Source organism: Cyphellophora attinorum, assembly GCF_001299255.1.
Source record: "Cyphellophora attinorum strain CBS 131958 chromosome Unknown Contig14, whole genome shotgun sequence".
NCBI lineage: Eukaryota > Fungi > Ascomycota > Eurotiomycetes > Chaetothyriales > Cyphellophoraceae > Cyphellophora > Cyphellophora attinorum.
The window spans coordinates 624,611-649,423 of NW_017253242.1; the positions used below are offsets into that span (position 1 = coordinate 624,611).

The 24,813-nt window shown below is 54.1% G+C and overlaps 12 protein-coding genes across 12 annotated transcripts; 7 read left to right on the plus strand and 5 right to left on the minus strand.

Annotated features, from left to right (window-relative positions):
- Positions 1 to 13: 13 nt before the first annotated feature.
- AB675_3491 (uncharacterized protein) lies at positions 14 to 1,131 on the minus strand (the record flags this gene model as incomplete). Its single annotated transcript, XM_018143545.1, has 2 exons — positions 14 to 895; positions 943 to 1,131. 2 exons carry the CDS (start codon positions 1,129 to 1,131, stop codon positions 14 to 16), a joined length of 1,071 nt encoding a protein of 356 aa, XP_017999655.1.
- A 424-nt stretch (positions 1,132 to 1,555) lies between these two features.
- Positions 1,556 to 2,057, plus strand: AB675_3492 (40S ribosomal protein S26E; the record flags this gene model as incomplete). Its single annotated transcript, XM_018143546.1, has 3 exons — positions 1,556 to 1,578; positions 1,652 to 1,779; positions 1,831 to 2,057. 3 exons carry the CDS (start codon positions 1,556 to 1,558, stop codon positions 2,055 to 2,057), a joined length of 378 nt encoding a protein of 125 aa, XP_017999576.1.
- Positions 2,058 to 3,128: 1,071 nt separating this feature from the next.
- On the minus strand, positions 3,129 to 4,656 carry AB675_3493 (Serine/threonine-protein kinase ssn3; the record flags this gene model as incomplete). The annotated part of the gene is made up of 2 exons (XM_018143547.1): positions 3,129 to 3,389; positions 3,415 to 4,656. 2 exons carry the CDS (start codon positions 4,654 to 4,656, stop codon positions 3,129 to 3,131), a joined length of 1,503 nt encoding a protein of 500 aa, XP_017999530.1.
- A 1,266-nt stretch (positions 4,657 to 5,922) lies between these two features.
- Positions 5,923 to 7,788, plus strand: AB675_3494 (Lipase 2; the record flags this gene model as incomplete). Its single annotated transcript, XM_018143548.1, has 4 exons — positions 5,923 to 6,057; positions 6,103 to 6,518; positions 6,574 to 6,851; positions 6,902 to 7,788. 4 exons carry the CDS (start codon positions 5,923 to 5,925, stop codon positions 7,786 to 7,788), a joined length of 1,716 nt encoding a protein of 571 aa, XP_017999534.1.
- A 590-nt stretch (positions 7,789 to 8,378) lies between these two features.
- Positions 8,379 to 9,130, plus strand: AB675_3495 (uncharacterized protein; the record flags this gene model as incomplete). Its single annotated transcript, XM_018143549.1, has 3 exons — positions 8,379 to 8,486; positions 8,535 to 8,748; positions 8,793 to 9,130. 3 exons carry the CDS (start codon positions 8,379 to 8,381, stop codon positions 9,128 to 9,130), a joined length of 660 nt encoding a protein of 219 aa, XP_017999491.1.
- Positions 9,131 to 10,203: 1,073 nt separating this feature from the next.
- AB675_3496 (uncharacterized protein) lies at positions 10,204 to 11,718 on the plus strand (the record flags this gene model as incomplete). Its single annotated transcript, XM_018143550.1, has 1 exon — positions 10,204 to 11,718. One exon carries the CDS (start codon positions 10,204 to 10,206, stop codon positions 11,716 to 11,718), a length of 1,515 nt encoding a protein of 504 aa, XP_017999783.1.
- Positions 11,719 to 12,067: 349 nt separating this feature from the next.
- Positions 12,068 to 14,227, minus strand: AB675_3497 (uncharacterized protein; the record flags this gene model as incomplete). The annotated part of the gene is made up of 1 exon (XM_018143551.1): positions 12,068 to 14,227. One exon carries the CDS (start codon positions 14,225 to 14,227, stop codon positions 12,068 to 12,070), a length of 2,160 nt encoding a protein of 719 aa, XP_017999743.1.
- Positions 14,228 to 14,639: 412 nt separating this feature from the next.
- On the minus strand, positions 14,640 to 16,337 carry AB675_3498 (Methylisocitrate lyase, mitochondrial; the record flags this gene model as incomplete). The annotated part of the gene is made up of 1 exon (XM_018143552.1): positions 14,640 to 16,337. One exon carries the CDS (start codon positions 16,335 to 16,337, stop codon positions 14,640 to 14,642), a length of 1,698 nt encoding a protein of 565 aa, XP_017999658.1.
- Positions 16,338 to 17,104: 767 nt separating this feature from the next.
- AB675_3499 (2-methylcitrate synthase, mitochondrial) lies at positions 17,105 to 18,498 on the plus strand (the record flags this gene model as incomplete). Its single annotated transcript, XM_018143553.1, has 2 exons — positions 17,105 to 17,966; positions 18,020 to 18,498. 2 exons carry the CDS (start codon positions 17,105 to 17,107, stop codon positions 18,496 to 18,498), a joined length of 1,341 nt encoding a protein of 446 aa, XP_017999617.1.
- A 763-nt stretch (positions 18,499 to 19,261) lies between these two features.
- Positions 19,262 to 19,992, plus strand: AB675_3500 (uncharacterized protein; the record flags this gene model as incomplete). Its single annotated transcript, XM_018143556.1, has 2 exons — positions 19,262 to 19,561; positions 19,645 to 19,992. The coding sequence occupies 2 exons, from the start codon at positions 19,262 to 19,264 to the stop codon at positions 19,990 to 19,992; spliced, it is 648 nt and encodes a 215-aa protein (XP_017999635.1).
- Positions 19,993 to 20,823: 831 nt separating this feature from the next.
- On the plus strand, positions 20,824 to 21,491 carry AB675_3501 (uncharacterized protein; the record flags this gene model as incomplete). The annotated part of the gene is made up of 2 exons (XM_018143557.1): positions 20,824 to 21,272; positions 21,437 to 21,491. 2 exons carry the CDS (start codon positions 20,824 to 20,826, stop codon positions 21,489 to 21,491), a joined length of 504 nt encoding a protein of 167 aa, XP_017999779.1.
- Positions 21,492 to 21,838: 347 nt separating this feature from the next.
- On the minus strand, positions 21,839 to 24,696 carry AB675_3502 (uncharacterized protein; the record flags this gene model as incomplete). The annotated part of the gene is made up of 3 exons (XM_018143558.1): positions 21,839 to 22,111; positions 22,211 to 23,668; positions 23,713 to 24,696. 3 exons carry the CDS (start codon positions 24,694 to 24,696, stop codon positions 21,839 to 21,841), a joined length of 2,715 nt encoding a protein of 904 aa, XP_017999767.1.
- Between the last annotated feature and the right edge of the window lie 117 nt (positions 24,697 to 24,813).

A 24,813-nucleotide genomic window follows, 5' to 3' on the forward strand; every position in this document is an offset into this window, starting at 1 on the left:
ACGAAATTTTGGGTCACTTGCCGTGCATCTTGCGAAGAGCTGCCTGAATGCTCATATCGGTGGGTGCAAAGTCGGGATGTGGTGTCATCACCCGGACAACACTACATGTTGCAGGATCAAGACCAGGTGCGATGACTCGCAGAACGACGTCCTTGGACGTGAAGATGCCTGTGATAGAACCTTGATCTTGGACCAGTACAGCGGTGGTGTGGTTTTCTTTCATCTGTTGTGCAGCTTCCTTGACCGACGTGCGAACGGAAACGGTGGTCGGTGGCAGGCCATTGAGCACGGACTCCAAGGTAGGCCCCGACATCTTCGATCGCAGTGCTTCGACGTATTGTATGATTTGCTGAGGCTGGCTTGCACCGAGTTCTGACTGAACACCTTCCAAAGCATCATACAATTTGCGAGATGAGCTGTATGCTCGCTCCAGCTTCTCCATGGCATCATAGAAACACTTCGTGATGTCCAAGATGCCTGAGATGTCCTGGTTCTCGTCCATGACGGGCAAATGTCTGAATCCTTTCCGCACCATCAGGTCGAGGGCATCTGTTGCGCTTGTGTCTGTTCGTGCGCACAGCGGGTTCTTGGTCATGATCTGCTCGATGGTGACTTCTCGGGCTTTGATACCAGCACCAACCACACGGAAGGCGAGATCTTTGGCTGTAAAAATACCGGCAATGCGATCGTCATCGTCGGTGACTAGGACACAGTCTTCGCGCTTGGCGGCCATCAGTTGTGCAGCTTCGGCGACGGTGGTATTGGGTTTGATCTGAAGGGCCTGGCTGGGCTTCAAGGCTAGGACAGTACCTGGTGGTGCTTTGCGGGTATGTCGAGCGCGACCGGTGGTGCGAGTCTTCTTTGAGAGGTCGGCCTCCATTTTTCTTCGGATGGCCTGTGTCTATCAGTACTCCAGCACGTAGCCAGGATCTAAATGCCTACCTCATCTCGTTTGCTCTGCTTTTGACGACTAGTCGACATGGTCGAGGTCGCCGACATCTCACTATGACCTCCTACCGGAGTGTTCTCGAGTTTCGGACGGGGCACAGGTATGTTGGAGGGGCTGTTCTCGAATGGGACCTGACCTCGTCTCTGCGGTGTCCCGCGGACAGTACCACTGATGTGAGACATAATTATTGGCTGCTGCAGTGCTTCACCAGAGCTTCACTCCGCTGTACTGTCCTACAGTAGAATGCAAGTGCGACCGTGTAGACTGCGTCAGGGGAAAGCGCGTCAAAGAGAGTTTCCTGATGTCTGTGGAGGTGCCGTGCGCTGGTGGTTGCTAGGTGAATGTTTATCTTCGGCAAGAGTCGGCATGTTTTCCGTCACTTGATGCTAGGCCGGATCTAAGCTAGCTCGATCTTGGTCGTGCAGTCACGTGTCGGGCAACTTTCCTCGCACATTGGCAAAAATCTTGGCATACTTGACAGCAACTGCGAACCTCAGACTGCGCACCCAGACGACCTTATCTCCATCCACCACTCGTCCCGTCCTCAATTGAGATATCGACTTCTGTGTACCATCGCAGAAGTCAGCCGTCTCTACTACCGCAATCATGGTCAAGAAGCGAGCGTCCAAGTACGTGAACACGGCCTGCCAATAACCCGGCGTTTGGCGGCTGCGACTAGACACAATGCTAACAATTGAACAGCGGACGCAACAAGAAAGGCCGCGGCCACGTCAAGCCCATCAGATGCTCAAACTGCTCGAGATGCACACCCAAGGACAAGGCCATCAAGAGATTCACTATCCGCAACATGGTCGAGTCAGCCGCTATTCGTATACTTTGCCTTCATCCTGCTCCAAGACACAAAAGCTGATATTGAAAAGGTGATATCTCCGATGCCTCCGTCTTCACCGACTACGCCGTCCCCAAGATGTATCTCAAGCTACAATACTGCGTCTCCTGCGCCATCCACGGCAAGATCGTGCGTGTCCGCTCCCGAGAAGGACGCCGCAATCGTGCCCCTCCCCCGAGGATTCGGTTCAACAAGGATGGAAAGAAGGTCAACCCCAACCAGGCCGCTGCTGGTGGCGCCGGTGGCCAGAAGGCTTAGAAAGCTCTGCCAACCAATGTGCGTGGGACGAGAATATTTGAGTGACGGACGCGCTGAGTTCGCCACGAGATGTGACTCTGCTGGCGACATATCCTGAGCTGGCGTTTGAGCAGTGATGGACCGCTTGAACCGGCACAGTAGCTTGCGCTGAGGTGGAAGACCCAAGGAAGGGATTCACGATGGAAGCTTGCGATTTTGCCAGCCGGAAAGGGCTTCGCAGTCGAAGAGTTGTCATTAAGAGCCAAACAACACTAGCTCAGCCAACACAGTATGGTCACAGCAACTCAGACTTTTGCTACATCAGAGCCGATTTTGAATGCAACATGAGTCGTGTTCAAGAATCCTAAGCCACACCCTGCCTGCGTCCGACTTGCTTATTGGACAGGATCACAGCCACCACTGCGCATCGTCTCGTTTACCTTCTTTTTTGTAGACCGAAACTTATGGATGGCTACTCGGCCGCGAAATACCACTTCTGGTCGTGAAGCGACACCACCCAGTACTAAGTCATTGCTAGGGTCCCCAGGAAGCTGCGAGAACCACAACATTGACATAACAAGGACGACGGCCGCGATCGTACCCCAGTCCCGTTCTCGAAGGTGGTGTACCTTCACAGCATCATCAGATTGGCTCGTCCCGCCACATAGCAGCCACTGGCGGGTACTGCTATCGAGGCATGGCAATAGAAATCGACTTGCTGAGGTTTGTTGAGAGAAGGCAAGAAGGAGGGAAGCAGTGGGCCGGCAAGATACTTATACTTTAGCACCCCAGAGGAGATCCGACACAAGCCGAAATGATCGCTTCACTGACGCGCCTAAGCAGTAGTCACTATGGTTTGCATGACTCGAAGCCAGCTCCTGTCATTGCCAGAGACGTCAACTCATCGTCAAGAAATCATCAATTCACTGTGCTGTACTGTGCTGTCCTACATAACGCTATGCCATGCAATCATTCCGATCGTCAAGTCCTGGTACTTCAGCACAATGCTACGCGTGCTCCTCACAAGCTAGGCAAAGCCATGTCACGATCCTTCCACACAGCCACACCACAACCCAGCGCACCCTGTACCCATCACCTCCTCTTGTTAATCCCGCCCACTCCACTATCTTCCAAACCCCTCTTGATCCCCCCACCCAGCAGACCCCCACCACCACCGCCTCCACCAGCAGTCCCAATATCCGTACTTTCATAACTAACCCTCCTCGCCGGATACCGCTCCTCCAACCCCTCAAAGCAATTATTACTCACCCACACCTCCCCGAAATTCTCGTTGTCGGGATCAGTACACTTGAAGTACTCGTGGTGGAGGGCGTGGTTGGCGGTGAGGCGTTTCTCGGGGTCGTAGTCGAAGAGCCACCGCGAGGAGGGCGAGGCCAAGGGGGCCGGGGGAGGTGGGGGATGGGGTGGTAGAGGCGGGTTTGTGGGTTTGGGGGTTGGGTTGGAAGGGGGCGGTGGAGGTGGTGGAGCGGAGGCAGTTGTTGTACCATGTTTCGAGGTTGGATGTGCTGGCGGTGTTGGAGGGTTGGGAGTAGGTGTGGGAGTGGGAGTGTAGGGAAGAGGTGCTGTTTGTGCGGTTCAGGGCGGAGGCGGAGGTTGGGTAGAGGGAGGAGGTGGAGCTCAGGGAAGAGTGCATTGTGCCGCGGCCCATTAGGAGGGATTGTAGTTGGGGGTATTCTGGCATGTCGACCAGGCCTTTCCAATGGTCGCGGCGGGGCATGCCGAGGATCTCGACGATCTTGGACATTTGGTTGCGTTGGAAGGGGACGGTTTTCTTGCTGTCCATTTTGGTTTCCTCTCCTTTAAAGATGGGTCTTAGGGACAGGAGCTCGGCGAAGATGCAGCCGACGGCCCACATGTCGATTGCGGGTGTGTAGTGGCGGGCGCCGAGGAGGAGGTCGGGTGAGCGGTACCAGATCGTGACGACGACTTTATCGCCGGTGTAGAGTGAGGAGAGGGGTTTGTGGAAGAGTCGGGCCAGGCCGAGGTCGCCGATGCGGACGTGGCCCGTGGAGGTGACCATAATGTTGGCGGGTTTGAGGTCCCGGTGGATGACCCAGTTTTGGTGGAGGTAGTAGAGGCCGTTGAGGAGTTGGAAGAGGATGGACTTGATCATGGAGGCCGGGATAGGTCGGCGGGTGGGCTGGGTATGGTGGTGGATGATCTGGAGGAGGTCGTGCTCGCAGTATTCGAAGACCATGAATACGCATTTATCTTCGAGGATGATCTCGGCGAGGTGGACGACGTTCGGGTGGGAGAGTTCGGTGCATAGTGCCATTTCTCGTATGGCGGATTGCGAGAGGCCAGTGTATTGGATGTTATCGCCTTCCTTTTCGGGCTTGAATTTCTTGATCGCGTAGAGCTCTTTGGCGGTGGTGGGTGTGGAGGGGTCCTTCTGGCGGGCTTCGGCCTGGTAAACCCGCCCATAAGTGCCACTGGAGATGAAGCCGAGAATGTTGTACTTGTGCGCGATGCGGACTTTGGCTTGGTAGACGTTGGCGGGCGGTTTCCGGTCGTGAGCCTGGCCGCCATTGTTGTCGAAGATGGATGTCGGTTTGCGGAGTTGTTGAGCTATGCCCAGGCCGGGACCTGGGCGTGCCATGGTAGCCATGCTAAGTTCCCAACAGCAGCAAGATCAAGCGGATCGCGATCCGTACCAGTGAGTGGCTCACAGTTCCTTCGCGCCGCCGTCCATGTGTTATGCGGTATACGCGAGAACAGAACCGTCCTCGCTCAGCCTGTCAAATATATTGGTTGTTCCGAGTTGTCGGTTCTCGAAGTGTTGGCACAGGTGGCAATCTTGCTTTGACCGTGCGGCACTTTCACCACTCCCTGTCCAAAGTACCTCTCGTGATTCCAGCGGAGTGTTGGAGCTCAATGGAGCTCACCGTTACAATGACTCTTCATGATCAGAGAGAGCATAGTGGTGGACACCGCGTGCACCGAGATCGAAGCCTTGCGCCGGATGACGAGGCATTCCTCGGCACATCAGGCACGACGATCACGATCGCGTCGACGTCTCGCCTACCTAGTACGTGCATACCTTACTGCTGCAATTGTTATGCCTGCGAATTGAATGCAATTTTCTACACGCGCCAACTCAAGCGGCATACTCGATTGCGGCAACGCATCGGGCGTTATCTCCTTGCATACGCTTTACCCTCTCTGTGACTACCCCACGCGACACTCTGCACGGTCGTAACAGCATTGCGTTGACTGACACTGCACCTTTCCCAGGCGCATACCTAGGTATGGTTTGCTGGCCGCCGGCTTGGTCTACTGGAATCGCACGGGTGGTCTGCCAGTTCATGCGATGGAAGCATTTCGTTCAAGGTAGTCGAATCTTATGTTGTCGACCCCACAATGCCAGCCCATGAATCTGGTTGCACCGCGCGCCTGGTCACGCTTGGAGGCAAAGTCCTCCATGTTGACACAGCTCGTCGGCACTCACGATAGCTGTATCGTCTGCAAAATGCTCGAAGTGATGGTTGTGCGAGGCAGAGCCGTCAATGTTGTTCGCGTCTGCCGTGAGCATCGCGCCTGCCCTGGACATCGCGCGCAAGCTGTTTTCAAGGCAGTCACGCCTGACTCTGCTCACGACCTTCTGATCTAGCTTGCTCTCACCTTTCACACCCGTCGACCACATCTTGGACGCGATTATACCTTGCAGCGTTAGCTCTTGTATCGAGTACGCGGCCAAGCTCTTTCTGCAGGATCAGCCTGCCACCAATCGTTTCCATCACAACTCACTGTTTCCATCACAGCTCAGTATTTCCATCACAGCTCACTGCTCCATCACAGCTCACTCCTTAGACGTGGCAAGCCACCTTGACATCAAACGCCAAATCAAACACTCGCATCACTCATTATGCTGTCTGCAGCGTATCTGTTCCTCCTGGCGATGTTTAGCCTTCTTGTCCTGTCACTACAGGGCACGAGCGAACTACCCGTGGTGACGGTCGACCTTGGTTATGAAATTCACGAGGGGCACCCTAGTGAAGGAGTAAGTTATTCCGCAGTCGAGCTGCTCCTACTGACTCCTCGCCAGAGCGGGGTGTCGTATCATTTTCGCAACATTCGCTATGCCATGCCACCTGTGGACGACCTGAGGTTCAAAGCCCCTGTTCCTGCAACGGGTTCGAGCAACCACACCGAGTCCGGCCTCACTCAGAGAATCTGTCCACAGGCGGAGTATGCCCGGAAGAGAGTCCAGCAAGACTTGTTTGATTTTGTGCATCTCGACGGTTACCACGAGCGGGAGTTCGACTGGGATCAAGCCGAAAATTGGTATGCCAACCAGGCACCTTATCACCAGTACTCACCGCACGAATCTGAGACTGAGGACTGTCTCTTTCTCGACATTCATGTCCCCTGCGGTGTCTTCCAGCCTTCAGATGAGAGATGTTCCCATAACCAGTACAAACGTCACGGGCTTGAGAAAGTTGCTGCGCCCGTCCTGATTTGGTGAGGGCCCAACCATTTTGGGCATTTGCAACCATGTTTTGCTGACCACAAACAGGATCCATGACGGTGACTATGTGCAAGGCTCCAAACACTCCGAAGACATAGAAAGCCTAGCAAAGGAACTCATGCTTATCGAGCCCATCATCCTCGTCAGCATCAATTACAGACTTGGCCCTCTTGGATGGCTGGCGGGTCCTCGTCTGGAGGGCGAAGGAGGTATCCCAAATGCGGCTCTTCGGGACCAGCGGCTGGCCATCGAATGGGTGAACAAGAATATTCATCTGTTTGGTGGCGATAATCAACGAGTTACGCTATTCGGGCAGGGTGCCGGGGGTGAGTGTCCGAACATATCATGATGTGTATTTGAGCTCTGACCAGTGCAGGTGGATCGATCGAACACCAAATCACAGCCTTTGGCGGTGACCAGGCGGTCTCATTCCAGCGAGCAGTCATTATAAGCCCGGCTTTTGTACCACGAAGGGCACCCGACGAGGGTCGCGAGAAACAGTCCGACCTCTTTCTGAACTACTTGGGCGTCCAGTCCTTTGAGGAAGCGCGCCGGCTCGACTCTTCGGCCATCATGCGTGCTGCATGGTATCAAGTCTGGAATGCGGCATACGCAAACCACGAGTTCGGTCCACGGATCGACTCTGACCTTGTGCCGGATTTTCCGGGCACTCTATTGAGCGAGGGCAAGCATGCTAGGAATCTCGATATCATGGTTGGTCATACCGATACCGAAGGTGTGGCAATCATGCCTATGCGTCATCATGGCAATGGTGCCATTGAGCTCTTCCTCTACCAAACGCTGGACACGGTTGCTCCCCTCGAAGAGCTCTATCCATCAGAATCTGACGGGCTCGACGACACGGATCGCGACTCGCTTATTGCTGCGGAGGTCTACACACTCTGCAATACCAACTATATCAACAAGGCTTTCGGTAACCGGACGTACGCTTTCGAACTCAGCGACGATCTAGGTACGAAAAACCTGGGCATCAGACTGTACTCGAACACCTCGCATGCTTCGCAGAATCAGGATGCCGGGTCCATGTTCGAACGGTGCCTGATTTCGTTTGCAGCAACCGGCGACCCAAGCCCTGGTGTAGACTTTTATTTTCCTCCACAGGGCAACCACGCGACCATGGTTAGATTCGGTACAATATGGGAATCGATTGATATACGTACGGATCCCACCTCGAACAAGCGGTGCAAGTTCTGGCAGCTTCAAGCAGGGTCCAAAGTTACTAGACCTGAAGATGGTAATTAATGCTGACGGTGGAAGCAGTCATTCGTAGTTCCTAGGTAATGCTCGCCCAGCGGTTTAATACTATTGTTATCACAGAGGGTATTCAATGCCGTGGCCAGATCATCTCCTGGCCGAGGGAACATTCAAAGGAGAGAGCCATAGCCAGAGAACTTGATGCAGCAGCCACAAAATTACGCGAGAAGCTCAAATGATGACTGCAGACGGCTGCCTGCATTGAAGACTACACAAAGAAGTGTTTGCGATTCTGCCGGATTGTGCAACGTGACATCAGTTGGGAATCAAAGGGAGATCTCGCAAGAATGGGTTTCGACACGAATGCTCGTTGTTGTCGTTGCTGTGGTTTCCTCAAGTGAAGTGTGACCAAGGAATAAGACCGCGCCTTCCTTCACTCCGTGCGGCACAAGGCAACCGCGATCAAATTGACTCCACCTCCTGCTGCCAGACTTTCAGCAGCACTTCGAGCCTCGATACAGGCAACATCCATCTTCCACCGGTATCATTTCACTCGAACGACCGCGAAGTCCAATGCCAAAGCGTCTTCGCAGTCAGCGTGTGTCACTGCATCACTCCTGACTATCTTTCTCGCCACAATGAAGTTTTCCGGCTTCCGTCTCGGTCTGCTGGCTCTCGTTGTATTTACCTCCTCAATCTGCTCCGCTGTGGACATCACGACCTGGGACGATCTTCCTGAGTGCGCTGTAGGTCACAGCATTTGCTGACAGCAGAACACATGCTGATATTACTAGGTTGGCTGCTTCGGGTTCGCTACTTCAGATACATCTACTCCGTTCTCATGCAAGCCAAGCAACATCACCTGCGCTTGTAACTTCGAAGGCTGGAGGATCGACCTGACCGCTTGTGTCGCCAACGGTGTCCCGGAGAAACATGTGGACGGTTGTGTTGCAGAGAGTGTCGAGACGAGGAAGGCCATCATAGACTACACCCAGGATATCTTCTGCCGTAAGCTAATATGACATGAGAAGAAGAATACTGACCAGGATCAGCCACTCGCAACGAGACTCAAGATCCGACAGCCACCCTTCCTGACAGCGACTGGGCCTACACCATTACCGCCAATACTCCCAATACGTCGATGACACCAAACTTCCCTCTCCCAACCGCCAATGCAACTGCTGGACCTGCCGCCGCTACGGAGTCACCGCCTACCACCAGCACTCAGGTGGTCACTGTTGCTGGAACAGGTGGATTCGTGCAGAGTACCGGCACCTCGAACGCTAGCATCAATGCTGCCTACGCAGCCTCGAGCGTGCCGATGGCGTACCAGGAGAGTTCCTTTGCGGTGCTGGTCTTCCTAGCAGCCGTTGTTACCTTGTTTGGTTGATGGAAGAGAAGTCACAGACCAATGATAATGTGGTCGGGATGCGTCTACGCAGTCGCTCAAGTACGGTCGGAGGCAACAACGTCCGGAAAAAAATGTAAATACCATCCCATAATGACCGGCATGAAAGCAGTCAGTTCAGCTTAGATACCATGAGATCTCCACTCAGCGTCATCGTCGTCCTGCACCCCGTGCGGCATGCCCTATAGTCCTCGAGCGTTCGATATCCGCGCCCTTGTAGGCACTGAGCAATCGTCAGTGTCTGCGCGCCTTCCTCCCCTCGCGACTCCGGTCGACCCCACAGTGGGTTCCTTTGGTGGTCCTCTGGCGCACTTTCACCGTCTCGCCGCTGTTGACGACAGCCTCGAGAATAATGTGGTCTCAGAGCATAGCATGAAGCTGGCAGGAGCTCGAAGTCGCGGCTTATGGGGCTTATCTGAGCATCTCGCAGGCCACTTGCGTGAACGATTTCTGTGTCGATGCGCGTGTAATTGCTCTCATGAACCTGTAATGTTCTTTGGTCATTCCAAAGGAAGCCCTTGTAGTATGTATCGACTACGATGACTTCCTATGAACGTCTCTATCTTGAAAACTGCTCTGTCCACTACACTACACGACACGACGAAAGCTTGGTTAAAATGTCATGACAGAGTTTGCCGGGCTCAGCCTCGCCCCTGATGCGTACAGCCTCGTGGGATCAAGCGAACACCCACAGCTGGGCAGTGAGAGGTATCGACCAAGTATATTATATTCAGAGACCAATGAAATAGGACTTGATGAACAACATGGGGAGCAGGATGGGCAGAAACCCGGTTTTCGAAGGCGTGGCTTCACGTTCATGTACCATCGCACCTTCCACGGACTTGGCAGAAGAGAGGCAAACGGTTGCCTCGTGTCACCTGCACTTGCCTCTTCTTAATGACCCTGTTCTACCCTTTTCAGGTAGCCGTGACTGTATGTCGATGTCTGTCCGACTCCGTACACTGTGACATCCTCTATCTTGAAAGCGTCCTCCAAGGCTCGATCGATACTTACCTTGTTGTCAATGGAACACACCGACAGACCGCGACTTCGCCATGGCTGATCCTCTCGAGTCCACAATGAATCAGACCAGTAACTTCGGCCATCGCAGCATGGTCACAGTCATTGAAGTAGACACAGCAAACGCAACAATGACTTCCACCTCTGTGCTGGCAAACATCAATGCGGCCTCTCACTCATCCTCTCCTTCCACAGACATCGGCGCTCCTGTCATGGCTGAAGCCTGCTCTTCAGGTTCCGATGACGACAATTGCACTCTCACTCGGACGACGACGATCAAGACAATCAAATCAGAAGGTACCACTACGACAAACATGGCCACTGTCACATCCATATTCACCTCCGTCTCGGTCAGTGTAATGACGGGTAAGCGGAGCTCGCAGAGCCAGAGTACCTCGAGGTCAAGCTCGTCAATATCCTCGGCCACATCATCGACCGAGTCTTCGTCCGACAGCTCGTCCACCTCGTCTACCGACTCGTCAGACACCACCTCTGCCACCTCATCCTCCGAATCATCCTCGTCGCAGACTTCAGAGTCCGGAGATGCATCGACAACGCCCACCCCTTCGTCTTCGGAGAGCACCTCATCAGCAGGCAATCCCACGTCGGCGTCCGGCCCGGCCATTGTCACTTCCACCACCACAACCGCACCTACACCTTCGTCCAACAGCACACTGCCTCCTAGCGGCACCGACAATGCTCCGACATCCAACACGAAACTCGCATGGATTGCTGGTCCCGTCGCTGGCGGACTCATCATCGCTCTGGCCATCTTCCTTCTCATCCGCTACCGCTGCTGCAGAAAAAACCGCAAAGATTCCGACAATCCCAAAGATGACCTACCTGGTCCCTACAGCGACCCGAGTCCACCACCGGGCACAGAACTCCCCTCAGCCATGGCAGAGCCGTATAGCGATGCTCGCCGCAACGTCTACGAAGCACCGCCACAGAGCGCCGTCTCCGAGCTCAGCAGTACAGAGCATCAGTATCCGCCGGCAGTCCAACGATTCTATGCGCAGCAGAACACTGCCATCAATCGAAAGCCGGTCCCTCAACCACAAGAGATGGCTCATCCATCACCACTCCAAGCTGCGTTCCCTCAACACGACCACTTCCCAGCTCGACCGACTTGGCCGGAGAGAACCCCTACTGCACCGCCAGTGCTTGAGCGTAACCCTTCCACTGTGACCACCGTCAGCGCACCTACTACCTATCAGCCATACTCCTCCCGCCCAGCAACAGCAGACGGCTCCTCGATCACCTCTGCTTCTTCTGCCAATGCAGGCAGAGCACAACAAGTCAAGCGTCAGGCCTCAGCACCTCCTGTCCCTGCCGTTCCTAACATCCTGAGACCGGGCTACAACGGCTCTGCAGGACGGCTGAGGGTTCCAGAGAAGATTAGTATGCCTGCTACATATGAGCAAGGTCGCAACAATCATGGTCAGGGTGGTCATGGAGGTCAAAGTCAGGCTAACGAAGGCAGAAAGATCACACCGCCGTGGGCTGCTGGAACGGAGGGCGGATTTGGTGGGGACGTGCCGAGGTGGTAGATTTGAAGTGGTCGAAGCGAACATCAAGAATGACCGTCATGGGTCCAGGAGAGCAGATTGTGGGAGCTCGAGAAAGCTGTGGCTTGCGCAGCTGCAGTAAAGCTAGACGAACAGCAGCAGTGGCACAGCAATGGGTTTTGGACCCCAGAGAGTCAGGGAGTTGCTAAGTCTGCATCTTGTCTCAGTTCGAATGCACATGACACGTAAGGCACTTGTCGATACCAGAAGATAGCGCAGAACGCAAATCGAGTTGAAGCCATTGATGGTGAAGTCGCACATCTCAAAACTTCGCTCGGGAGGACTCTGTACCCAGCATTTTCGTGTCAGATTTTGACAATTTTCATTTGCATTATCGGATCCTATCTTCGTGTTGGTATCCTGTCTTGCTGGCAGGGAGGCCTCCTGGTGGCATTTTGCCAAATGTCAGCGACAATCCCGATTTCAGACAGCGAATCTTCCCAGAGGCCTCCCCAGGCCGATTCTCCAGCCATCGCCAACCATTATCCATCACCACTAGCCAACAAATTGCAACCCATGCTATTTGCCCTCTGGAGGCCGCCTGGACCGGAAGTCTAGGCACGACGACGCTCACTGCGACGACGAACAGCAACAGTCGGACTGCCCATGATGGCAGCGTTGCCTCCATCATACTCATCGTCGCCCATCTCAACATCATCGACGTCCACCTCCATTCCATCGTCTCGCTACCATCATCATCGGAATAGCCGCGACCAAGGTACATATCGTTGAGGCCGAGAGCATCCTGCTGAGAACCTCTACCGTAGGCCGAGATACGGGGTGGAGCAGACATAGGAGGACGTCCGACAGCGACAGCATTGGCACCAGTAGCCGCAGCAGCTGCAGCACGAGCCTGCACATGACCAGCCGGAGCTTCAGCCTTGCGTGACACAGTGTATCTAGCATTGTTCTTCTTGACCGATTCCGGATCACGTTCAGACTTGCCAACCTGAATCGCAGTCGTCATCTTATTGGCATTCTTCTTGCGGCGCTCGTCCAGGTTGTACTCCTCGCGCAGACCACGCATCCAACGATTGCGAGCAGCGCCCATGACACGATCGCAGCCTCGAGCTTTGAGACGGATTTCGCATTGATCCCACAGGGGCTGACCGACGAGGCCTTCGTTGTAGAGCTCGCGCATGACTTCGACGAGGATCAGGTCTTCCTCAGTAGTCCAGGAGAACTTGTTTGGCTGCTTGACGACAGTACCGTTGACGACCATGGGGATGGCTTGGGTAGGGGTGGACGGGACTGGACGGCCGACTTTCTGAGCGGAGCGTTCGAGTAGGGTGTTCTTGGCTTCTTCGAAAGTGGATAGACCAAGGTCGCGGAGAACTTCAGGTCTGGCGGATTTGAGAGCATCAGCGGTCCACGGCTTGATGTAGCGTTCGGGATTGGGATCGGCGACGACTTTGTTGAAGGTGTATCTGGCGTAGAAACCGACCATCTTAGCAATATCTTTTGCGCCGCCGCGGCCTTCACGCAGGCATTCCGGACAGAACCATTTGTCTTCATTGGTGGGGATGAGGTGAGCTGGCATGCCGAGACATTCAGGATGATAGAATTGCTTCAGACAGTGGTAGGTGTTATCGCACTGGATGTACTGACGATCGTCAGGGTAGGTGAGGCAATTGCAGACCAGGACCTTGTCATCGGTGTCATCACCATGGTCGAATGGAGTGAGATGTTGCTGATGTTTGTTTCTGTAGGCTTCAAGCAACTTCTCGGAGTCTTGGATCGGAAATCGACGGAAGTGCTCTTCGAGTGCGGCTTCACGACTGAAGGGTTGGAACGAGGTGCCATTGGGAGAGGCAATGTAGCCGTAGCCGTAGGGAGGGTTGCCAGGATTGATTTGATTAGAGACAGGGTGACCTGGACCGAAAGGCGGCAACCACCAGCGACCTTCCCACTTGAAGCAGCCAGGAAACTCGGTAGGGAAGGGCCCCTCGTAGTCTTCAGACTTGATGCCGGGAGAGGCAACCTTGGTGGTAGACTTGGTGCTGCGATCTTCGACTACCATGATTTCGGTAGAAGCCTCCGTGTCAGCGGCAGATTCGTCGATTGACTCTTCTAGCTCAGCTGCAGACTGGTCGATCGAGTCGATGATGTTGGCTTCTGACTCGTGATCGCTTTCGTCGGTTTCGATGGAGAGTGCGCGATCCGGAAGCATGCGAAGTTCGTTGGCTTCGTTCTTGCGCTTGTCAACGAATTTGACGTCGCCTAGGTCAAGTAGAATGTTCGCAATCTCGACGAGAACTTTGTCGCGTTCTTCGCAGGGAGAATAATTAAGGACAATGTTGTCGAAGATGTTGCGCAACTTCTGTAGAGGAGTGGCGCGCTCCTCGATCGATCGGCCGTTGTCGCCTTCAACCTCTTCTTTGAGCTTGTAGACTTCAGCCTTCAGTGATGTTTCGGCAGTGTTGGCAGCAGTGGAGCTTGAGATTGAGCGTTGACGCTCAACCGCTTTCTCGGCATTGTTTGATTGTGACATTTTGTTGGCTCGGCAGGCTCGGCGTTAGTTACCAGTTAACTAGTGGACCTGCCTGAGACGTAGCTGTTAATATAGAGCACTTGGGTGTGGGTATGAACTGGGAAGTCCTACAGGTGGCTCAGCACACCGACACAGCCAACACCAACGCCCAATACACAAGACAGGCGCTATAGCACTGAGCCGCACACAAACAACAATGACGGTAAATTTCGGGAGGTAGACAGTGATATCCAGCCACATAAGACTGGAAGAATTGGCGCTCGAGTCTCCTACAGCAGGAGACAGGCGCAAAGGATCTCGATGTCGTAGCAGACAAGTCGCCGAGCGAGGCTGGCCACAGCGACGACATCAAGTCACTTGCCGGTGTATTGCTTATCTCCGTGGACAATCGATAACACATGAGCAAACAAGACTAGAAGTCATCCTCTGTGTTGCCCTCACCCATACTCTTGCTACCACTGCTGCCACTCTGAATGGCACCAAGCACACCATCCATGTAAGGAGCACCACTCCATTTCTGGTGAGTGAGCACATCAATATTGAGCTCACGCTCTTTGTTCTGGATCATGTCGACATAAGCCAGCATTCCCTCTTCTTTGTACCTGCGTGCCAGTTCTGTGGTAATGGTGGCTTGCGTGTGCAGACCAGCCACGGAGACAAGCTGGACAATGAACTTGTGCTTCGCGAGGTCCCAGATGAAGCTCTTCAAGGCTTTGTCATCGTAGCCTTCCTTCTTCCAATTGAAGGATGGGCTCAGGTTATACACGAAGCCCTTATTGGGATGAACAGCACGAATCTCTGCGGAGAAGGCGGCGGCTTGTTCGACGAGCGGACGACCAGTCTCCACCCAGAGAAGCTCGGCGTAGGGAGCGTATTCCATCGCGCGTTTGGTGGCGGCTGCAATGCCTGCTCGATAGTGATAATGACCCTCACGTGTTCGGGGGATATCGCAGGACCATACCACAGGCTTCTTCGTGTACTTGGCGGACAGAGTGCGACGCTTTGTCAGCGACATGTTTCGGTCTTTGGTGGTCTGGGCGAGATATTCAGCGGCATCGCCACCTTCTGACTTGATGTGAGCTTCTACAGCTTCATCGAAGGACACTAGCTTGTGGTCCTTCACCCACTTTGCCTCGAACTTGTCGATTTGGGCGCCAGAAGCTCCATCGAGCTCCATTTGTTGCAGGACTTCTGACAACGGCTCCGTTTCCTCTGTGACGCCCAAGACATATTCGTGGTCACGGACATCGACGACACTGCTTATGAGCTTACCACTCTCGGCGTCTGTTCGAGCGAAGACTAGGTTTTCGGACCCCATCATATCCCACTGAAATCGAGCAGCCACCAAACGGTTGATGTGGTCACCAATCGGAACGAGGACCTTGCCAGCCAGATGGCCACATTTTTTGCCACCATGAAGCTGGTCCTCGAAATGCACCGCCGCAGCACCATTCTCAGCAAAAAGCTTTGCCAGCTTCAACACAGCTGACAGACCACCATGGCCCGTATCGCCATCGGCGACGATCGGCCTGATGTAATCAACATATGGCGTATTGGCGCGCTCATCTGCGGACATCTTCCTTCGCGCATCGAATTGCTTGCGGTCATGCATTGACTGGGCTTTGAACAGTCTCTGAACGGCGTTCGGGACCGTGTTGTATGGATAGTCGCCAAAATCAGGGGAGACTTCGTTGGTTGTGGTGAGCAGAGATGAGCACGTCCATCCCGAGACGTAAAGCAGCTCTTGATGTGGTGCTTGCTGTGTCATTTGTACAGGGTCGATGGTGCCCATGACATGGATGGGTTGGCCTTGAGAGCCACGTTCTTGAATGAGATTCCATAGCTTGCGAGCAGTGATTGAGCTGGGATATGACTGCTGCAGTGTACCTCGCTTGCTCACTACATCCTCTGCGGAGTATGGCCTCTTTATGTCCTTGTATCTGTCTGTTGCCCACCATGACTTCACATCCTGGACTTGCTGCTGGAACAGGGCATCTTCTGCTGCACCAGCCTTGTCTGCTGTCGAGAGCAGCTGGAACGAGTCTGAGGCAAGAGCAGTCGAGACTGGAGGTGAGACTGGTGAGAGGGTCGATGCGGAGCGGGCAGTCATGGCGAGGCGAGGGGCCAGTGTGCATCGGGAAGAGCGAGCGAGCTGGCCGGCTGGTCGTCGCAGTGCTCGGGGCACCTGACGAAGCATGCTGAGATACTGCGAGGTCTAGCACGAGTTGTTGCTTCGGAAGGTAGTCTGGGAATGACGAGAGAGGTCAACGCAGTAATGTTTGCATGTAAGGTATCGATGCAGAGGTCTATTGCAGGCTCAAGCAGCTTTGGTGGATCTATGAATCTGACTTGAATATATTGATAATGAGAGTGAAGGGTGACTGAAAAGTGCGCGCTTGCCTATTCACAGTGTCACCGCCATGAGCAAAGCATTTGCTAATATCGCAATGGATGCTGGTGGTCGCTTCCACTGTTGCAGTTGGAGAGAAATCCGTTCCGAGGCAACTGCCCGAACTTCGGAAGCATGAGGCTAGCCCATTCGAGAAGCATGCCGGAGCGGTGGTGACCTCTTGCTCTTGCCCCCGGAACCTGGAAGATGAGGCCGGTTAGCCGCGGGGCCGAATGCCTCGGGATCAAGACTCAGTGACGGCGGGCAAGAACGGGAAGCAGAAACAGCATTCGGATGGATGTCCATCACACCTACCTCATTCTGCAGGAACCAAGAAGCTAGGTCCAAGTGAACATTTTCTGAGCTCGACACACGTGCGTCCGTCGTGCTTCCTGCTTCTCTTCCCTTTCGCAGCACGAGCCTGATCTACAGCCCCTCCTTCTTGCGCATAACAGCTCTCCCATCCCACGACCGCGCGCGTGTACACAATGCCTGCCAGAACCCCTCAACACGCTCTGCGGGCACTCCGCAGCGTGCCAAAGCAGTCATTACCTCGTGCTCAGCGCCGAACATATGCCTCAGCTGAGCCAGACCTCAAGAGCACCCTGAGAGAGGCTATCCCTGCGAAGCGTGAGCTCCTGAAGCAGGTCAAGGCTAAAGCAGATACAAAGATCGGAGATGTCACCGTGGGACAGGTCATTGGTGGCATGCGTACGCTCAAGTCTATGGTCTGGGAAGGTTCGGTGCTGGACGCGGACGAGGGCATTCGATTTCACGGCAAGACGATTGCGGACTGCCAACAAGAGCTACCGAAGGGAACATCCGGCACAGAGATGCTGCCGGAGGCCATGTTCTGGCTCCTGTTGACCGGCCAAGTCCCATCCACCCAGCAAGTCCGAGCACTGTCAAAAGAACTAGCCGAGAAGTCTGAGCTGCCGGCACACGTCGTTTCAATGCTCAAGGCATTCGACAAAAATGTACATCCCATGACACAGCTGTCTTGTGCAATTGCCGCCCTGAACACTGAATCTGTGTTCGCAAAGAAGTACGCTGAAGGCTTGAACAAGGCCGAATACTGGGAGCCTACATTCGACGACTCAATCAACCTGCTGGCGAAGCTGCCCCGAGTCGCAGCCACCATCTTCAACAAAGAAGCAGCAGAGATGCCGCTCGACATGGACCAAGATTGGGCATACAACTTCGCCAAACTTCTCGGCAAGCCAGGCAAGGAGAACGAGGCTTCCAAGATCTTCTCCGCCTCTACCTTGCCCTCCACGGCGACCACGAGGGCGGCAACGTTTCCGCGCACGCCACCCACCTGGTTGGCTCAGCGCTCTCCGATCCCTTCCTGTCCTACTCAGCTGGCCTCCTCGGCCTAGCGGGACCACTGCACGGTTTGGCAGCGCAAGAAGTCCTCCGCTGGATCCTCGCCATGCAAGACAAGATCGGCGAGAATTTCTCCGACCAAGATGTGAAGGACTACCTCTGGAACACCCTCAAATCCGGTCGGGTCGTGCCTGGATACGGCCATGGTGTGCTACGGAAACCAGATCCTCGCTTTAAGGCCCTGATCGACTTTGGCGATGCCCGCAAAGACATCGCAGAAAACCCAGTCTACCGCCTGGTCAAGGCGAACAGCGAGATCGCGCCAGGTGTGCTCACCGAGCACGGCAAGACCAAGAATCCTCATCCCAACGTTGATTCTGCTTCGGGCGTGCTGTTCCACCACTATGGCTTCCGCGATCCTCTCTACTATACGGTCACATTCGGTGTGAGCCGAGGTCTTGGTCCGCTAGCGCAGCTTGTATGGGACCGTGCTCTGGGCATGCCCATTGAGCGGCCGAAGTCCATCAACCTGGAGGGATTGCTGAAGCTCACGTAGAGCGTGGGAGCAGCTGAAGATGATGCGGATCTCGTGCTCAACGCAATCATCGTACTCCTATTGCTGAGGGCTCAAATGTGATCTTGTGGAGTACCCTAAGAAGGACAATCCGGCCTTCGCGGAATATAGACAAAATGATATCCTCACTGCTTTGCATCAACCTCCATCCTCCAAACCATTGCACCGCTTTCGCAGAAGCCCACCGACGCTTCGCGCTCGGAGACCGGCGCTGTTCGATCACATTGATCCTGCATCGTGCAATGTGTTCACCCAAACGAGGCGTCCAGCGCCGACGCAAGGCAAACACCAATAAACTTCCAAGATTCCAACCTCATCCTTTCCCTTACCGGAACACGATGCTTAGTACATCCCATTAGGCGATTCTGAGCTCGCATATATCATTCTACCTACCCTTACATCCCCGTAACTGTGTTGTATGATGTCCTAACGCCTGAGTCTGACTTGCTACCCGATGGCATTTCCACCCTTTGCTTACAAGGGGCCAAATGGCGGGGAATTGTGAGCTTCGCACTTCCACCGGTACATCCCGACACAATGTGAAAGCATCCGTACTCGGTCTGCATGATGCAGCTGACTGAATGAACGAGGTATCGCGAGACACTGTGCTCAGAGCACGTTCCTCCAGCATGACTGTAGGTAAGTATATAGGTCACGCGCAAAGCCATCATCGAATTGATCTTTTGTGCGTACTGCGAAACTATTCCGCGACCATTACCAACGCTGTTCTACCAGCCTCGCAACCATGAAGCTCCTCCCAACGCTCACCACACTCCTCCTCGCCCTCACCAGCACCGCCATTGCATCAGCCCTTCCTCCCCACAGTGACGAAACCAACTCCTACCCATCACCAAAGTACCCATCTCCACCGAACAAGGACCACCACAACTGCCTTACCACCGAGCAAGCAACTAGTATAGTCGCCACCTTCAGCAGCTTCCTCACCAACCCAAACCGCACCGCCACCGCTGAGATAGCCCAGGCGCTGCTTGCCGAAGGCTACGTTGAAGAGAGCGACAGCATCAATTACTTGGCGGGGTATCCTGTACGTGCTCTCCCTCCTCAATTGCCTAACCGGCATCTCTCCTTCAGAACTTCGGTGACTAACATGGCCGTGCCCATCCATAGCTTGGCAGCCAGTCATTTACTGGTAAAGAAGCATACATTTCCGACCTGTCTACCGCACCTCCCATCCCGTCCTTCGAAACCCTCGAGATCCTGCACACCTGCAATCAGATCATCTGGCGCTGGAATATTCCGCATCTCGCTCTCGACAAGTATCCTGTCAAGGGGATCCAGGTGCTGTACGTGAATGATCCGAAATCGGGACAGGTAAACAAGGCGGTGTTGGAGTTCAGCAGTATTGCGTGGGGTGGGGATATTGGGTGGGTGTGTACGCCGCCGACAGGGAAGCAGCCTGTGATGGCGAGTTGGGTGGTTGATTTGGGGGAATATCGTTGTTGGTGTGGTCGATGACGGATCGCATGCAGGGAGCTTGACAGTGGGCTGTGTTGGGTAAACAGGGCCTGCGGGTTGAAAAGCGGCCAGTCAATTGGGGACATATTCGATCCGAGATCGGGTCGCTTCCATTAATCCCTACCAGAGCTTGCCGCAGCCCTTCGCCAGTCTTCCTGACCGTTCTTCTCTATGCCACGCCTCGACAACGAGCTTGGCTTGCTCCTTCTTCTCCTGAACTTTCCGAATCCCTTGCTCGGACTGTCCCAATTCTGGACAAGACGTTGCACTTGTGCTTGGTTTGGACAACTTGCTATCAAGTTCTGCTTGTTCGAGAGCAAATGTTGCCTCTGCATTGAGATCTCGCAGAGCCTGCAATCCGGTGTCGGCGTGAGATGGCATCGTGATATGGATGGTGGGTAGTATCAGTTGACAGAGACTTCGGTCCTGTTTTGGGAGATTTGGTTCACCAAGGTGCCTGTGGAGGACGGATCATACAGACGTGCTGGCTGGCGTTCGTTCGTCACCCCGACTCGTTGACAACGGCAGCGCCCCGGCTCAACGCCTGGCTAGGGTCGATGGCCTGCAACAGTGGCCGTTTGACCGCAGTGGCTTTGTTGGATCGTTTTCTTGATGTTGATGGGTTGTTTCGCCTGCACTTTGCCACGGCAAATGCAAGCGAATGTGCTGACACTTGGTATAGTCAGCAAAGACGACCATCCTGAGCAAGTCTCACGACGTTAAATACTGTTGGACAAGTCTGGATCGTCGTCTGAGCTTCTTCAACCTACCTTGAAGACCACCAAGGAGCCAACGAAAGAGTCAAAATTGGCACTGATAGCATCCTCCAAAATGTCAGATCCAAGAGCTTATTACAACCCTACCACGGGAAGAATTCACTACCTCACGAACGATGGCGGTCCACCAAATGAAGGCAGACCGCCTGCAGACGGAGATCGAGGGCCGAACCAGACATCGTCACAGGAGCCACTCCAGGGATCTCAGATGCCGCCGTCACGACCCACCCCTGCCCGACATGTCCATTTCGACTTTGGTGCCGAAACTCGTCGTGGGCCGCCACCTCCATATGATCCAAATAGGTGGAACACAACCCAAGGACAGACACCACAGCACGGAGCAGGTCTGCATGTGCAGCAAATGCCGGTCTGGGTCCAACACGCTGCCGGACACAGGCAAACACAGTCAGGCGGTGCACATGGTACCCATCAGGCTGGCGGCGGTAGCGGGCAAGGTCAGACAATCTGGGTACCAGTGACAGTCCCAGATCCGCCGATTCGAAGGTATGTCACACGAGACGGAGGACCGCCGGATCAGGGCAGGCCGCCTACCGCTGGTAATGGGAACGGGTGTGGGCACTGCGGGAGGCGTTGAGGTGAAGAGAAGGACTGCCGAACGTCAGTAATGGCACGGCCGGGCAGAGATGCTGGGTCGTGCTGATAACCAGTGATGGCCGGGCGGCGCTGATGATCAACGACGAAGATTATGGCGAAAGGAATTGAGGACCAGTAACTGATAGAAGTGCAGCACAGAAAAAGGAAGGTGCGAATTGGAAAGAGCGAGATAGGCTCCAATGTTATCGCAGGTCTGCAAGGCAAGCACCACAGCGTCCACGATGTTTGCTGCATTTTCGGGCACTGAAGGACAGACAACCAGGATTATTTAGACAAACAGCAGAATTGAGGAGAATGAAACTTCGGAGCAGCCCACTTAGAGCAAGAAGTGCCTCACGTCTCGACCATCTTGTACTCGGCAGCGACGAGCAGCCACCAACACGATCGCCACTTCCACCTCATGATCGCGTCTTGCTTGGTCGCTCCTGCTCTGAGCCCTGATATACTGTGACAATCTAGAAAGTGAACGTCATCAGCGCCGGATTCAGCACGACCGGCAATAGCAAATGACTTGCGCAAACCGTCGACATCGGTAGAATCGCGATGAAGTCGGCGATGACCCAGTCGTATGGTATGAGTCCACCAGGATTTGTCGCGAGCCAGATCATGGTGATGATGCCGAAGATTGCGAAGCCGATGCTGAATTTGAATTTGGAGATGACTTTGGGGACCTCGATGAAGAAGTTGCTTCGTTCGGCTTCTTTGGATGTAGAACCCCATGTCATGTCCTGTCGAGACATTGTGTCAGTCAGAGCATTCAATAGTGGGCATCGCGTAATGAACGCAGTGGAAGGGACAATAATCGATGTCGGGAAGGAGCAACTCACCACTTCGAACATATGTGCCAACAACGCTTGGCTGACATGCAGACTCAGACCCCCCAGAAACACCGATAGCATGAGAATCCATTTGAAGTTCTCCGCAAGCGCTGCAAAAAAGCCTTTTTCACCCACACGATATCTCATGACTGCCAGAGCGAGGTTTCCGAGGCCGTTGAACACAATAACGATACTAAACCATACCTTCCAACTGTCGATGTAGTACTTGTCGAGATACCCGTTGAACCACCCGACAGCAAAGTAATTTGCAAGCGTCATGATCCAAGCTGCACCGATTGCGTAGTATGTTCCGATGTAGCTGACAATGGTGATCTTACTGGTGAAGCGAATGTTCGAGAAGAGGAACTCTCTGAACAGCGGCGTGAACGGCCCTTTGTAAATCCATTTGCGCATCGGATAGAACAGCAGCTCGTTGCAGCCATACGCATACTTCTCCCATCTTGCCAGCTCATCGTAAACGGTCAGGCTGACGCCCTCCTTGAAGCCATCGCCTGCCCAAGCTGCCAGTCGGATGATATAGCCGTTGCATTGAAGGCGTAGACTCATATCGAAGTCCTCACTGACATGACTTTCGGACCAGAACTTCTCATAGCCATCTTCATCCGTGTAGCTGACTTGCTGGATGGCGCTCCAGCGTAAGATGGCATTGTGCCCCACGAAGGGAGCGACGTCACCACTGGCCACTGTATACCGAATCGCCGTATAAATCAGATTCGTGAAGAAGGTGATGCCATTCTCGAAGTACGTGTGAACGACTTGCATAACGCCTGAGGAAAACTGCATGATGCCAACGGACGGTGATTGCTCCATTTCGGAAGCAGCTGACAGGAGACAATCGGACGGGACGCGCGTGTCGCTATCGATCAGAAGGACATAGTCGCCCATGCGGATGTTGCCATCAGCCCAGGCACGCGGCTTTTCAGCAAGGACCTCTGCCAATGCCGCGGCGTAGGCAGCATCCTCTGACGCCTGATCCCAGTCTGCAGGATTGCGGTGAACGGCGGATAGCTTCTCCTCGATCGCACAAGACAGCATCAGACCGAAGTTCATGTTTGACGCCTTCTTGAATTTGCCTTTACGAACGAAGCCTTCGGGCCCATGCTTCGGTCTGGCTGTCCAGCCAATGGAATGATCTTGGTAGAAGTCCATTCGTGCTTGACGATCTTCCTCCGAGATCAGCTGTAGACCATCATCGTTGATGAACATGTTTGCCGATCCTCCTTGCAGCTCGTATGTAGAGATCGCTTGCTTGATAGATCGAACCGTGGGAGCAATGACAGAAGCAAGACCTTCTTTGTAGACTGGGCACTGAACAGTGATATGAGGGAGCACTTTGCGTCGGAGCTTAGGTGGAAGTTTGGCGGAGTAGTACTTGGAGTTGAGCTGCATCTGCTGGATTGGGCCAACGCATTGAGCGAAGCAACCGACGATGACTTGTGCGAAGAACTGCGCATGTCAGACTATGACCTTTGGAGGGCTGTTCAGCTTACTAGAGTGAAGAAGACTTGTACCGGGACCAATGACAGAAAGGCAAGACGGATGAAGCCCTTGTCAACCGCGATCTCCACTGCCAGAGACCGAGCCGCGAGTCCGAGAAGCATGATGACGATCATCAGGGTGAAGGCAACGAGGATCGTGTTCATCAAGTTAGTCGGCCTATTCTCTGGCACCGGGTCGCCAGATTCCGGATCGAGATCCTCCTTCTTTTCATCTTCTGCATCTTCGTCCTCCTCTTCGTCTGGATTGCCCCAGACAAGCTCCGTCAAAGCATCCTCGATCGTTTTGGCTCTTTTGACAAGCTTAGCAGCATTGTCGTCCCAGACGATCAAGAGCTCTTCCGCCGCTAAGAAGGCCGCAAAGTGGTACTTGCGTGCCAACGGCAGGTGGTGCATGTCGGGCAAGATCTGAATACGTGCGCCATCCTTAAGCGGGACTTCGTAGCTGTTGGGTGATGAAGCAACGAAGGCCTTGATGACTCTCGAGTTGACCGTCATGGCTACCTGCAGGTTGAGCTGGCTGCATGCCGACGCGAATGTCGAGTGGATCAGCTGTGGCGGGCAGGCAAGATATTGACCTCTTGACTTGCGAAGTAGAACGCCTTCGGCGTTAGCTGGACTGTTGTGGTCGATCCAGAGCTGGGCGCATTGCTTCTGATACAGGTGATTTATCATGACTTCGTACTTTATGTCGTCGAATACGCGACTGCGAGTGCTGCGGATGGATCGAGTATCTGCTTGCCTGTCTGGATCTGGTGAGCTGGAAATATTCTCGGAGATGGACGATTCAGCTGCTGGATCAGAAGGACGAAAGCTTGACGACGCCGGCGATCGAGGCGTACTCGGGCGGGAGACATCCGGAGAGAAGTTGAGATCTACTGTGGTGTCGTTGAGTTGGATTTGAGGTTCTCCAGGGCGAAACGGACTGCCTGGATGTGGCTCATTGAAGCTTTCTGTGAAGTTCGATGTTCTGTCCATGATTGAGCATGCTAAAAAGGTCAGCAGAACGGGCAGAGGAAGAGTTGGAGCTTAAGAAGAAGGAGGTCAATAGCGACAGCAAGCGTGGCATTCTGGCATCTCGTAAGGGCCTAGCAC